This window comes from Taudactylus pleione, unplaced genomic scaffold, assembly GCF_031769625.1.
Source record: "Taudactylus pleione unplaced genomic scaffold, aTauple2 ptg000139l, whole genome shotgun sequence".
Lineage (NCBI taxonomy): Eukaryota > Metazoa > Chordata > Amphibia > Anura > Myobatrachidae > Taudactylus > Taudactylus pleione.
Window position 1 is genome coordinate 3255165 of NW_028284541.1, and position 15607 is coordinate 3270771.

The 15607-nt window shown below is 43.6% G+C and overlaps 1 protein-coding gene across 1 annotated transcript in view; it reads right to left on the reverse strand.

Annotated features, from left to right (window-relative positions):
- Window positions 1–448: 448 nt before the first annotated feature.
- The window catches only part of LOC148522777 (potassium channel, subfamily K, member 16-like), a 53053-nt gene continuing 37894 nt past the window's right edge, over window positions 449–15607 (reverse strand). Inside the window, exons 2-5 of the mRNA XM_088473760.1 lie at window positions 9886–10006; window positions 7899–8065; window positions 3074–3248; window positions 449–1124 (exon numbers count right to left, since the gene is read on the reverse strand). Coding sequence (XP_088329886.1) covers window positions 868–1124; window positions 3074–3248; window positions 7899–8065; window positions 9886–10006 — 720 coding nt within the window. The 3' untranslated portion in view covers window positions 449–867. The remainder of the gene's footprint in view (window positions 1125–3073; window positions 3249–7898; window positions 8066–9885; window positions 10007–15607) is intronic.

A 15607-nucleotide genomic window follows, 5' to 3' on the forward strand; every position in this document is an offset into this window, starting at 1 on the left:
CAATGCACCGCTGGAGATAGACAGATATCTCAACACAACCATGAAGTTGTTGGTCTTCTTTCACTACTTGCCCTGTCTCTGCCTGGCACATGCAGCTCCTGGAAGCAGATGTGGGTAATTCCACACCCGCTTGGACACTTACCTACATTTAACCAAAATTCAAACAATCCACTACAGTTCTTTTGTCCTAATACTCAGAGTAAGTACCTCCATGAATTACGGGGTGGAAGGATGGAAGGATGCAAGGATGCTTTTTGTTGTTCTGGAATAGGTCAAAGTTGGACATATAGGGGTAAATTTACTAAAGGTCGATTTAGATCGATTTAAAATCGATCTAAATCAACCGGCTTTCGAACTGCAAAATCCGCTTATTTATCATCCATAGGGTTTCAACTTCAGTTGAAGTTGAAAAACTACAGATGATATATATGTGTATTTTGCCGTCGGAAAGCCTGTCGATGTCGATCGATTTTTAAATCGATCTAAACTGATCTTTACTAAACTTACCCAATACTCCTTTCTTTGGGCTTTAACACCGGTTTGCACCTTCACTTGGCAGCCATCTTTTTATTTCTCTAATCACTTCCAATAGACTTGGCCAGAAGAAATACAGAGGGCATATGATGGCATGGTGGCAGCAAGGTGATTTTAGCCTCCTTTTTCCTCTTTGCTCCTGTCCTAGCTGTAACGCTAATTAGTAGCTGTAAACTCACAAAGCATCAGTTCCATAGTTACAAGGATGCAGGCTTAAGCAGGGAAAGTCCTTAGACAAAATGTATAAATAAGGTTTTAGGAAAATAAAAAATAAAAAGTCCACAGCTCCTGTCTTGCCTGACCCCGCTTCCACTATAAGAACAGGTCTCCTTTTTATTTGTGAGGCTTATCCAGTGGTTCAGTTTCACTTGTATCTTGCCCTAAGGGCTTCAATTCTATTGCAGCCATTCTGTTCCCATTTTCTTTCCTGTTTTCTATTTTCTTGCGCAGATCCTTGGCAATTTTCTTTTCTGTGTCCTCTAATAGTGAAGTCAGTAGATTGATCAGTAGCGAAAGCCATGCAAGGCCGAATAGAACCCAGAAGCAAACCAAGGAGCGGTAGCCCTGAAATGGATGGCTTCCATTAGGCCCTAAAAATAAGAATATCAACTCGTTTAGCCAATTCACTACTGAGACTTTCATACTCTTGGATTATTAGATGAATATAAATGTGGTAAAACTGGCGAAAGGACAACTTGCATTGTCGAAAACAACTAAAACGCAACAATAAAAAGGGTAACCTAGAAAATAAACATTACAATGTTGATTGAATGAAGTATAACATCAGCGTACATTATATCAAAATATAGACACATTTAAATCATCATAGTAAAGAATCATATGCTTTTGAGGACATATACTATGTAGACTACGGCCCTGATTTAGACCAGCTCGCAGTGTCTGTGGGTGTGTTTTTTTTTTTCTCTGGTCGCTCGCAAAGCAGTGGGAGACCTCCCACAGCTTGTGCGAGTGGCCAGGAGGCCATCACGATAATCGCGACCATCGGCCTTGCGATGAGACCCTGTTGTAGGGTCTCGGCTACCGCAAGGCCGAGAGGACTCCCTGCTCTAATAGAGCAGGAAGTCCACTACTGACATCAGTGGTGATGTCAGTAGGGCCTCCCACAAACGCCAGGGGTTACTGAGGGAACGCATGAGGTTGTCCGGCCACCCCCCCTCCACGCCTACAAAATGGGGCGAGCTGTCACTCACCATTGACAGCCACCCCGTCTTGTAGCGAGCCCCGTAGCGTCTGAGCTTCAGTCGCTGGATGGGGCTCGCGCATGCGCACGCTGGACGCGGCGCATGCACAGTGGTGAAACATCAAGCTGCTTGCGAGTGCTGTGCGCTCGCGAGCGGCTCTGAATCAGGCCCTATGTACAAAGGGCAGACTAGATGGGCCAAGCTGTTTTTAACTGCCATCAAATTCTATGTTTCTGTGACTTAGGGCCCTATTTATCAAATTTTATTTGTACTAACATAATGTGAAACCAGTTGTTTTCTCACTCTTTCCACATTATTTTAGTATCTCATAAATGTATTAAAGGGATTTTCGAACAGTTTTCGGGAAAAACTAATCCAAGCCCTTAAACTGGTTGCGCAATTGCGTCATCGCGTCCCCGCTATACAATGCTGAGAATACAGGCATTGCAAAGCAGGGGGTGGGGCTTCAATTATGCGATTCAGTCATTGCCCCCCCCCCGAACCGCCCACTTTTGCTCAGTATGTTGGTTACTGCAGGGTGGTGTGGGTGTGTGTGTGGGTGAAGGCCTGTCCAGGAGACTTGCCCTCTCTTGCAGGCGGCAGGAAGCGTCACTCGATTTTCGGTAGCTGGCCGTTCCCGAAGATTTCACCGATTCCCGCGCTGCTCTGACAAGCAAAGCAGATCCGGGAGTCAGTGCCTGTGATCAGCTTTGTGTGTCTAAGTAGACTACCAGCTGACCACTGTAAAAAATAAAGATGTAAAAAAAAAATCACTTCGGTGATTCGGTGAGCTCCTCTGTGCCTCCAGTCTAAGACCCCGGTATCTGACTTCTGCTGTAAACCGGCATCTCAGCTTACAGTACAAGTCAGATGCTGGGGTCACAGTGCAGGAGCTCGGGGAGGCACAGAGGAGCTCACCAAATCACCGTTTACCATGCAGGTAAGTGTCAGCTTAGTAGGGGGTGGGTGTGGGGTGGTCATGTGGGGGGTAGCTGGCAGCACATGCTCGGTCACACAATCAAGGTATTTTTGGGGAAAAATACTCTGAGAAGTGTGCGGGGAGAGGAGTCACAGAGAAAGAGCATTTTTGCAGACTCTGTCCCTGCATGCGATATTTGATACATCCCTGCGATGTATTCAAATATCATATTGCGAATCCTGGAAATTTTATCACATCCACATCTGAGATACAGATTGTGGTAAACAGGGCCCTAAGCCACAGGTAGCATAACATTTATGTTTTTGGAGGGCCATAGAAAGTGTATCCACAAATATTTGTAACATTATTTAAGTCCAAAAATACATACACATAAATAAATGTTAAAGACAACACATACCAGATCCTACTACGTAGTCACCAAAGCCAATGGTGCTGAGTGAAATGAAAGCATAGTATACTCCTTCCCTATATGTCCAGGTCTCAGTTTCTGTAAATACCAGGGGTGGTACTCCCAAAAATACAACAGTTCCGGTCACCAGGAAAAATATTATTGTCAGGATTTTTGCTTTTTTCTGGGGAAAAAAAAAAACCTTTATTAGTAATGTTTTTGACTTTGATTTCTCAGTTCTTGACACTCAAACTCAAACCCTCCTAAAGTCAAATGTCATCCCCAAGGTCAGTCGCTAGGTGCTTCTGTGAAGTCTTCAGGATTGATAAAACGATGGCAACATCCATCACTGCCATCATCATCAATGCTGAAAGCTCTGAGTCCTTGGTATAAGAAATATTACTTTACTTAAAAATATTTCCCATTGCAAAATAAACCCCAATCATGGTACATGTGTTTTTATTTATGCTAGCTAGCGAAGTGATCAATATTATAACAATAATATTATTATATTATTATCCCTCTTTCTAGTTTTCTTGCCTCTCTAATAGGACTGTCATTGTCTATATTTTATAACTCATGATAGTAGTACTAGTATTTTGGACCCATCATTGCCCCACATTCTCGTCTCTATCCTACCCCTACCTTTCTCTCTCTCTCTCTCTATCTCTCTCATCTCTATGCCCCTCCCTTCTTCCTCTCATCCCTGCCCCTCATATGTCTCTCTCTCATCTCTGTACTCCTTTCCACCATTTCTCTATCTCATCTCTTTCCCCCTCCAGTCTCTCTCTCTCTCTCTCATCGGTTCCCCTATCCCCTTGCCATAAAGGTGGCCGTCCTCACTGCTGGCACTGTGTGTGCTTTATGGTGGCTGGTCCCTTCCATGGGGCGAGCCACCAATGAGTTGCTGTGAAGAGTCCCTGCTCCCTCCCCTTCCCGAGACCCCACCACTTCTGTCTCCTTCCTCCTGTCTGTCCTATACTGGAGCAGCACAGTGTGCAGAGAATGAGACCACCTGTCAGGACTGCGACTGTTTCAGTACATAAAGAGAGACTACTTTTGCCAAAGTTCCAATATGGTCGTTGGAGGAGCTATGCTGCTTGCTGGCATGCTTCTCATTCAGGGGATAGAGTGTTAAAGTGATCATCTGTTTCCCAGGTGTCGTCAGGTTGTGGGATTCCTAGATTGCTCATTATTTCAAACCTGCTTCCATTTGGGTCACATGTTCTGAAACTTCCTATGGATCACAGACCTCTAGTATAAAGCCTGTTACTAACTGTGTCTCAGTGTCTGTGCAACAATGCTTTCAGGTCTTTTCTTGGACTCCTGCCAGATCCCCGCTTTGCCTGTGAATTGCTGTGGACTTTGTTATATACCAGATGAACTTCTGATGCCAGTTATCCGCTGCACTACAAAGCCCAGCATTCCTATTGTCTAGGTATTGCTTTTTGCTCCATCATTGTGCTTTCATCATTTTGCTGCACTTTTCCTGTTGTTTTTCCCTTCCTGTGGATATTGAACTCATCCTTGTTACAGTTGTCAACTGCACCATTACAGTATCATCTCTGCATCAAGGGGCTCAACCCCGCTCTGAACCCTAGCTACACTACAGGGCTCAACCCTGCTACAATCTTCTCTCCATCACCAGGCTCAACCCTGCTACAATCTTCTCCGCATCACGGGGCTCAACCCCACTACAATCTTCTCTGCATCACGGGGCTCAACCCCGCTATGAACCCTAGCCACACCACAGGGCTCAACTCTGCTATAATCTTCTCTGCATCTCGGGGCTCAACCCCGCTCCGTACTCTAGCCACGTTGCAGGGCTCAACCCCGTTCTGGAATCTCATCGCTTACAGGGTTTAACCCTGCTCCGTCTTCATTATACCGCAAGGCTCAAGTTTGTTTCATCTCTCACTGCACTGCAGGTCTCGGCCCTGTCCCGGAACTATATTATTCTGCAGGGCTCGCTCTGCTTCGGATTTCCATTACTGCAGGGTTCTACCCTGGCCAAGGTCCTCAATGCCATCCTGAGGTATTAACCTCATACTGGACTCTGGGTTCCCTAACACGTTAGTTCTTATATGTTAAAGACTGCATATATATTTGGGGATTCTCTCCTATACTTATTATTGCATATATGAATCTCTGTGCTGTTTGAGACTTTATATGAGACCTTGCTGATTATAATTCTTTTGTGAATAAATTCTATTTTACTTTTATCCTGTGCTACTGAGTTTCATGGAAAGGTCATTCCTAAGACCACCCCAGTTTATTGTGCCTAGTAGGTCTGCCTCCCTCCAGGAGTCTCAAGTGTCGGCAGCCGTGACACCACCCGAGAGCCCTCATCAGTAGTGGTAGTAAGTATCTGGGGTGGGTGTATTAATGTTCTATGTGGGTGGGGTGGTGGTTTAATAAAGTTATATAGGAGTGGGGTGAATTATTGTTATTTAAGAGGTGAGGTGTGTATTATTAGGGTGAATTATGTGGGGTGGCATATTAATGTTAACTGAGGGATGGGGGTGTATTATGTAGGGTATGTTATTGTTTTTTGAGGGGTGTGGGATGTACTAATGTTATCTGAGGGCTTGGGTGTATTATTATGTGGGGTGGTGTATTATGTGGGGTGGGGGTTTATTAATGTAATTTGAGGGGTGTGGGGTGTATTATGTGGGGTGGAAATTCATTAATGTTATTTGAGGAGAGTATTATGCGGGGTTGGGGTTATTAATGTTATTTGATGTGTGTGGGGTATATCATGTGGAGTGAGAAGTGTATTATGTGGGATGGGGGTTTAATAATGTTATTTCACGGGGTGGGGGTTATTTAATGTTATCTGAGGGGCAGTGTGTATATGTGACGGTATCTTATTAATGTTATCTGAGGAGGGTGGTGTATAAATGTCATCTGAAGGGTGTATTATTTTGTATGCGATATGGAAGTGTATTTCAGTTATGGGGTGTATACTAATGATATCTAGGGGGAATATTGAAGTTTGTGGGGGCGGGGAGGTGTGTAGGGGGGTGGTGCAGTAATGCCACATGGCAGCTGATGTAGGGCGTATTAATGAGTGCCTTACATATATGATGATCCTTGTATTTTCTTCGGAGGGGGTGTGGTCACAATTTCTGGATTTGACCACACCCCTTTCAGTACAGCCCCATTGCTGTCTCAACAGATATATATGTGTGTAGGGAGAGGGGTACAGATAGTGTAGTATTTTTAAAAGAATGAATGATTTACTTTATTAATTGCATGAATATCAGAATGAATAAAAGCTGACATATCAGGGAAACAGGCCTGTATGACGTCAGCACCTATGCTCTGTTTCCTGAAACGAGTCCCGGCTTTACAGATCCTTTAAGCATGCTCCAAGCTCCTTTCCTGGCTGATGACATCACTACGCCTGCATCTCCATGGCAACCTTCCAAACGGAGGTTGCCACAGGGGACTCAGTTCAGGAAACGAAGCTGAGTTCATACAGGCCTGTTTCCCGATATGCCAGCTTTTTTTATCTCTGATGTAATGTATGTGAAAAAATTACCATGGCGCTAAGTGAATTCTCAGAATTAGTAAACAACATATACAGTATGTCCACAATCCAAAATACAAAATTATGGGGTCTGTTACTAAGCCATGGATGGAGATGAAGTGAACGAACATGTCAGTTAGGAGCTGATTGACTGGTACCTTATCTCTGTTCACGTTATCTCCATTTAAGGCTTAGTAAATAGACTCCTAAATAACCAGTGACAATAAAAAGGAAAAAAGTTAAAATAATAAAGGTCCAATTAGTCCAGTGTCTTATATGCTTATTTCAGAATGGTAGCAATCCTTATTGTTTCCTTAATGTCCTTAATGTGAAATCATTAACGTGAAAAAATAATAAGAAACAAGGGCGCCTCCTAGTGCAAAAATATAAAAAATACTCCACAAGTGCAATACACAATAAAAAGTGGTCCATTTCCAGAAATAAAAAATGATTCTCCTTATGTCATTTCTTTTTTAATACATCTCAAAACTAAAACATAAAAAAGACCCAGTGTAACACAGATCCAAGAAAACAATATGAATCGCACGTACAATAACACAGAATGAAAAGGCTTATCTCAATGATATTCTGAAGACATCAGCCAAAAATACCGTAAGCCTTTGAAGTCAGAGCGACGACCCAGTCTTGCAGTCTTTTATTTTTTCTTCTCCAGTGAAGTTCCCCATTTCTTTTGAGAAAATGTCTTAGTAAAGTTATCCATGTTTTTAAAGATGAGGGTTTTTTTTACTAATAAGTGGCAATTAGGCTGGTTATCGCCACTATTTACTAAAAAGTTACAGGTGTGGTAGCGGAGTGATACTCAGCTCCCCAGCAATAATAGCTGCCGGTTCACACAGGTGCAATGGAACCGGGAGGCCCGTCTTTGGGTGCCAGTCTGCTTTCATTAAAAAAATACAAAATTGATATACCCCTATATAATTGCAGTACATCTGTTTTAGGGCCCACATAATTTTAGAATAAAAAAGTGGCACACACATGGCCTATGGTCCACAACATTTTTCTCAAAATTTCACCTGTTTACCAAATAAAATAAAACAACCTGGTAATTTGGGTTTTAAAAAAACAGTCTTTCAAACTGCATATGTGGAACGGAATAAACGAAGAATGTTAATGAATACCTTGGCATACAGAATTCCCAGTTTGCTTACATCATTTTTAATTGAATTACCCTGGTCCTAAAAGGTAACTCCAGTGGGAAAATGTCCCATATAACATATAATTGTTTGACGTGTTTTGCGCAAATGTAGAATAGAGGTAAAACATTTTAAATATCACTGTTACCTTTTTGATGCCTTTTCTAACTAGACACTTTCCAAATCTTTTACACCAATGGGAAAGCGTTTTCCCGGCATGGGAAAGGACTATGATATTTAAGGGGATTCCAAATAATGCATAAAACATGCAGAATATTTGTCCGCCTCCTGTTCTGGGTGCGATTGTTCCGTAGCCTAAAAAACAAAAACAGATTTTCTGTTACTGAAACTGAGCTACACAGAAGGGTTATGCTGATTGGCCAATATATAGGGTGCCCGTCGGCCAGTGTGTACCCGCGATATGTCTGTGAACGGCGTTATTCACAGACATATTGTGACGGCTGTGCTGCACAGCCGATGGCAGATATATAATCTGTCCATCGTGCAGTAGTACAGCAGAGGACGGGGGACACGTCCCCCAGCCAGCGGGACCTGTGGCCAGGAGAAAAGATGATGGTTGTTCTGTGTGTATGAACAACCATCATCTGCAGATATATATACTGTATGTCAGGTGTGTACCCGGCTTAAGGCCTCTGAGACAAACACTTTGTTTGGGCAGGTGTACAGGTAGAAAAGGGTCACACCGCAGTTATCTCAGGAAACCACAAAATTCTGAAGTGATGCTATGTTTGCTCATCTCTACATTAAAGTGAATGGGATACACTGATTCCCTGTCACACAATCGTCATTCAGTCAGTTAGTATGAAAATTCTATTTTTTTCAAAATGATGGATTTTTTTTTATTTTAACATATTTAGGGAGAGATTGGGGCTTATAATGTAATGGTATGCACTCCCACATGCCACAGGCCACACCCACACAGCACTGGTCACACCTCTTCTACTTCTCACACGTAGAGCCCTTAATCATCTTCAGACCAAGGTCCATGTGGCCCTTAATCTGGCCCGGCCTGAATACGACAGGAAGATGTTTCAGCACAAGACTTCAAACAATGCAACCTTTGTAAGATACAATAATTAAGTAATTTTGCCTCAGGCTTTAGAGTGGCGAAAGGTGATACACAGCAAATAGAAGTTGTCAGCTTTTAGTTTTCAATTTTCTGGCCAGGAGGCATGTCTGGGGCATTACAAAAACCGTAGTAGAGTTACAACTTTTTTATTGTCAGATTTCAGGCTATTATCTGACCAGTCTGATAAGGAGAGAAAAATGGATTTATGGCATCATATTTGCACATATAACCCACATATCAATGAGTCAAACACACTTCAACATGTGCGTAATATTTCACTCCAAATAAGCACATATGCTTATTATTTGCATACGCAGGGAGCGAGCGGCTGCATCTAGCGAACGGGTCTGAATCAAGCCCACAGCCTGTAACGTGACAGTTAGGAGCTGCTTGGTTGGTACTTTTTCTCCATCCACTTTGTCTCTCTCCAAGGCTTAGTATATAGTGCCTGATTCACTATGGATCGCTACTGCGATCGCAGCTGCGATTATGCACGCAGAACCCGCTGCAAAAATATGGTAATGTCTGCAATCACAAAGCCAGCATAGAGACGCCCAATACAGCTTTCACACATCCGTGATACCTGGCAATCCTGTGTATACATCGGGAACATAAAGTAACATCGGCCCCTCACACACAATTACAGCAGCACTGACCTTACTCAGAAATTGATAACCTCATCACACGCAGTGAGTACACAAGCTGCGTATGCCATCGCAGTGGCTAATTTATGCACGCCCGTGCAATGGCGTTCAAATGGACAGGCACTCCTGCATTTCTCCAACCTCTCCCCATCACCACCCCCAGACGCTGACGTCCCATCCCTTGATCTGCGTTGCTTTGTATCTGCATACATCATCACAGTGCGATCACAATGCCAACTCACGCACGCTCACTGTGGTGCAAATGCATGCACAGTATGGCCGATGTGCGTATGCTGTTGCAGTTGCAATCCGCAATGCATCAGGGCCATAGCCCCCTATATGTTCTGAGGACTAATTGATTATAGCAGCAATAAAAATAATAAGCAGAGGGCAGAACTTACCTATGGTGGTCACAACGGTGCCTGCAAAAAAGAAGGCACTGCCGAAATCCCAGTTAGTGTGGTCTTGTGACGATCCATTCTGTAAAGGATTTACCCCATGCTTAACTGCATCTGTAATAACCTGTTTATAAAGACAAAGGCACATATTAGTGACTTGCGCTGAAAATATAATATAGAACACAATATTTTATATATATATATGCACACACACACAGTATATACACACACACACACATAATGTGGCCCTATGTACAGTACCAAAGTACAAACCATGCACAGCATTTCAAGATATGTGATATAGCTTATATTCAGATGTTTGCAATCTTTCAACGTTGCTGGGCTATGCCCAGTAAATATACCTGATAGACAAAAACCTGTGTTTTGGTCGTATTTTGGTTTTGGCAAAACCACCCACAAGTGTTTAGGTTCAGATTCGCTTTTGGATTTATTTAAAAATTGTTAAAAACAGCTATGATCATGTAACTTGGACCTGTTATTTTCCGACACTATTAGTAACATCAATAACATTCATTTCCATTCCAGTAAATTTTTACCACCTCACAGCACCTGAAATCACTGGAAAGGAATTTAAATGCAATCCAGAATACACCAGATCCGGATTTTAGATACGAGTTCCAAACTTGCGAGGAGGACCCAAGTAAAGACTCGGTTCTACTCGGAACTCAAAAGTGATTCTAAACTGGAACTTAGAACCCCGAAGTATATACTCAACTGCTCAAATATCATTACTTACATCTTTGAATCAGGTCCTAAATGTTGATTCAAAATCCCAGTATCAGGTCCTAAATGTTGATTCAATGTTTTTTCTGCGCATGCACCGGAGCTGCAGTGCACATGTGTTGCGGCTCCGGTCGTACTGCGCTGATATTGGGATTTTGATGGACAGCTTGCAGGTGTTTGACGGCGGGGAGGGGATGTGTTTTAGAAAATGGAGGCATACCAGCTCCGTTTCATGCGGAAGCCAGCCACTGCGTCCTCGAACAATACAATGCTGTATCTTCGGATGCAGGCAGCAGGTCTGAGAAGCCGGCAGTGGACATCTTTTAACAAAAGACAGCTCCTGTGGCATTTGCATACATTTTCAGATCGCTGAAGACGCAGCACCGACCCAGACTCCACCTGACTCACGCACTAGTTCTGACACATCTGCAGCAGCCTACTTACTAGCTCCTGGTAATGCGAGAACCTGCCCATTTATGCCGAACATCCAGGCGACTGCATGTGGAAAGCCAACACATTCATTGTTTTTCCATCCGCGGTCACAACCGTCATCATTGGTAATTGGACATACACCCACTACATTCCGGGTGCAAAAGATCCATCCGAAACAAGCGTCCAATCTCAGCCCACGTGCTATAAAAGTCGTCTGACACATCCACGACACTCCAACTAGGCGAAACAGTTCCGGGCATTCTCCTGGTTGCCCCTTCAATTACCGTCCGGAAATGCAGTCAGCGATTTCTTTCTATGGCACATGCAGAGTATACAGGTATACGCGAGGTCTTTCCATAACTCCACTTGCCGCCGACTCAGAATCTCAGAAAAACTCTGGATAGACATAGAACATAGGTGGGCACTAAGTGGCCCTCCAACTGCTATGAAAATACACATCCCAGCATGCTCTGCCACAGTTTTGCTATCAGGGCATGTTAAAACTGTAGTAGGGCATGCTGGGATGTGTAGTTCAACAGCAGTTGAAGGGCCATATTGCCTACCCCTGACATAGAAGGACACCATCTACAGTAGGTATCCATATAACATTAGCTTTTTGGACTTAGGTCACATTACTAGTTGACCACCCTCCTTTCTGGAGCTTCAAGAGCATTTTTCCCTTCCAGGAGGAATTAGAAATTTCCAGTTGAGTTTGGGCCCCATTTTCAGCCTTACAAGGCATCTAACACTTTCAATAACTTTGAGTCACTGAGGAATCCCAAAACAGGATGTCTACAACAAACGCAATAGTGGTAAATAACTTATCCTTCACTCACCAACAATTTATAAAAGTTTAGGAAAAGGAGTTGGGGGAAGTCTGTCCAGGACTCATTGGGTCTGAGATTTTTAATGTCACACATGTGCATTATGCTCCACTTTCCTGATGGTTGTGGGAGGATACCAGAGTACCCGGAGGAAACCCACGCAAGCATGGGGATAAGATACAAACTCTACACAGTTAGGGCCATAGTGCAAATCGAACCCAAGACCCCAGAGCTGTGAGGCAGTAATGCATTCTAAACCATTACACCATCTGTTCTCCACATTATTAAGAATGACATACAACGATAGTCTTAGACACTTACATTTATCTTTAAAAAAAATCCAACTAAAAAGACTATTCTAAAGGCCCACCTGTCCTGAGTCCTCGAAGCAGCCTGCAGGAGTGGTCTGCAATCATATCCGTAGGTCGGGTTGAGTACGGGATGCCGGCACAAAATATTGACGGCAGCATCCAGACAGGGTTAGGATACCGACACCTGTACCCCTAACCCTCCCTCCCAGCAGCCCCTTTACCTAACCTACCCCTCCTGCACCCTAAATCTAACCCTCCCCCCAGTGCCTAAACCTAACCCTCTCCCTAGTGCCTAACCTTCCCCCTCCCCCCACTACTGACCCTCGGGATGACGGCATCGGGGTCTGGCAGGTGTTGGGATTCCGGTGCCGGTATTCTATGCGCCTACATCCCATTTGCCGGGATTGTGACATCCCCGCAGGTATTCTGCCTACTTGAACTGCATTGGCTTTTACCAAGGCTGCATTTACATACAAAGGGTGGATCTAGGGGTTAAGGTTGTTCTTCTTTATATATTAGGCACCAAAGAGGTTCTGTAGTGCCATACAAGGGAATAAAGTTGCCAACAGGTTACATAAGTGAAGACTAATACAGACAGTATATAAATTCACAATGACACATCATTATAGTTAGCATAATTATGTAAAGAAGATGAAGGGGAGAGGGTCCTGCTCTTACGAGCTTACAACTTATATGGGCTATGGGTAGACACAATGGGGGGAGGAGGGCAGAGACTGCAGAGTTTGATAAGCTAGAATTATAAAATGAGTTTTACGGGCACACGTGCAGGCTGGGAGACTGGATGTAAGTCTAGTGGTTATCAGTGGGTTTCAATTTTATTGCATTGCCATATCTTGTCATAAACAAAAATGATCTAATACACTTTTGGGGGTGGGGGTGTTTGCATTGTTCTAACTCTGCCCTGCATGCTATTTTGTCTAGATTGTAGTATAATTCATTCACACTAGGAACACGACGGGTGTAGTATGTAATACCACCGGCTGCATGGATATTTTCCCGCCTAACCCTCCCTTAGGGGTGCTTAACCCTATCCTCCCCCCCAAGTGCCTAATCCTAACCCCCCTCTAAGTGCCTAAACTTAACCCCCCCATCCCCGCAGCCTAAACCTAAGTCTCCTGGGGGGTGCCTAACCCTAACCCCCCCCCGGGGGTGCCTAACCCTAACCCCCCTTCCCCTAGCCTAAACCTAACCCTCTCGGGGGGTGCCTAACCCTAAGTCCCCCAGGAGCCATAAAACCTAACCCTCCTCCTCGTGGCTGTCCGCGGCCGGCTTACCTTCGTACGGTATGCCGGGCGTTGGGCTACCGGCATAGGGCTAATGACAGGCGTCGGATTTTCGACGCCTGTCATTAGTACCTTGCCGGGATTTGATAGTCGGGAAGCCAGCGGTAGGCATTTAGACCGTCGGCTTCCTGACTACATCCCGAACACGACATGTCATAGCAAGAACTGCAGTGCTAACTGCCTGTTTATGAATCTTTACAATGAGGGTACTCTCAAGCCTGACAGAAGCTTTGATCAAAAGATATTGCTGGTGAACTGAAGTAAATATCCTAAACTCTTCTAGGATAACATAGAAGTGGAACCTAACTAAGGACATTCACACTAAGGTTTGGACTGGTTTATACACTGTGCACACCTATCAGCAACCTGTGTGTAAACAAGACAGATATGGATATGGAAAGTATCTCAGCATGAAGAAGACAAATGAAATAGAAGGAAATATGTTCTCAATGTCTCACTCTTGGGGACATTTGCATTGAGATAAATTTGTTTTCAGTCAAATATCATTAATGTGTGAATGTAGTGCCAAGTATATGATTTGTATTTTTATATCCAAATATATGCATATGAATATCTGTATGCACAACCCGGTATTAACTATTTAAAAGACTACTTAATAGCTCCATCACAATTATCTGTATTACCAAAGCTGAACTGCCACAGTGCCATACAGTATATTGTTTCTCAACTCAGATGCAGCTCTTCTCCCAGATTGGAGCATGGATAATTCTGTTACTAAGGGAAAAAAGGCTCCAGCTCCTGCAGGGACCTCTGTCTATTGCAGTGTGTGCAGGGGTTAAACATTGAATTTGTTAATCTGCAGAATACTTTCTTCTTTAGTATTAGTTGTAGCTAGTTAGTAGTTGTAGATAGTAGGTATTAGGCATAGCACGTAGAGTAGTTGTAGGTTGTTGTACTAGTTGTTAGTAGTTGTAGGTAGTAGTAGTGGGATATAGTTATGAGACCAGTGGCCGTGATGCCACCGGTCTAAATCCCGACGGGGGAAGTCCGACAAGGGACTTAAGATAGGCATTGAAATACCAACGCTTATCTTAATCCCGATGCCGTAATCCAGAAGGATGCAAACCTGAACGAGATAGGTAGAATAGCAGGGTTAGCATTAGGTTTTGGGGGGGTTAGGCACCCCTAGGGGGTGGGTTAGGCACTAAGAAGGGAGGGTTAGGGTTAGGCACTAACGGGGAGGGTTAGACTACAAGAAGGGAAGGTTAGGGGGAGAAGGGTGAGTATACCGGGATACCAACCACCGGGATGCCGCTGTCGGTATTTTGACAGGAGGCATCCAGACAGCTGGCATTACAGACCAATTCCGCAGTAGCTAGGTGTTGTGGATAGTACTAATATTTAGTAGTTATAGCTAGTAGAGACTGTAGTAGTTAGTAGTAGTGGCAGCAGCAGTTGTAGGTAGTAATAGTAATATATAGTAGCAGTAGTTGTAGGTAGATGTAGTAGTTGTAGGTAGAAACAGTAGTTGTAGGTTAGAATACAGATAAATACTCTCTGCGCTAAGATATAGGTGCAGCTCACTCACAGGGGATCCCACCATATCCACAGAAACAGTAATAGAAAAATAATAAGTGAATAAGCGCTCCCACTGTTGGGATATGGAATTTAAAAATAAACAGCTCAGTTCTTTTTAGCTCCATTTAAAAAAATCTTCATTCCTCCAGCAGAGTCTTTCTGATTTTTGGTTCCAGCAGCACTTGGACCTCAAAGAAATCAGAAATAGAAACTTCCCATAGTGTAAAACTATTTTTCATTTATTGCACATAGATGAACATATAAAACATAAAAATCGGTTCCACCAATAAGATTGACCGTGTACCAGAAAGGGCCTTAGTTAAGGCATGTAAAAAAGCATGAAGGGGTAAATCCTGGGTTACAGCACCTCCAAGACTCAGATAGTTAACTTTCCAGGGTCCCCAATGGTCGCAGTCCTCCCGTTCAACCAAAGCGTTTCAACTGTTGTTCAGTCTTTATCAAGGTGTGAGGATTAATGGTGGAGAAACCTTATTTATACCCCCTATAGCCAATCAGAGGCTACTAAGGGCGGATCCTTTATTTCATATGAAATATTACCCATCACTTACAA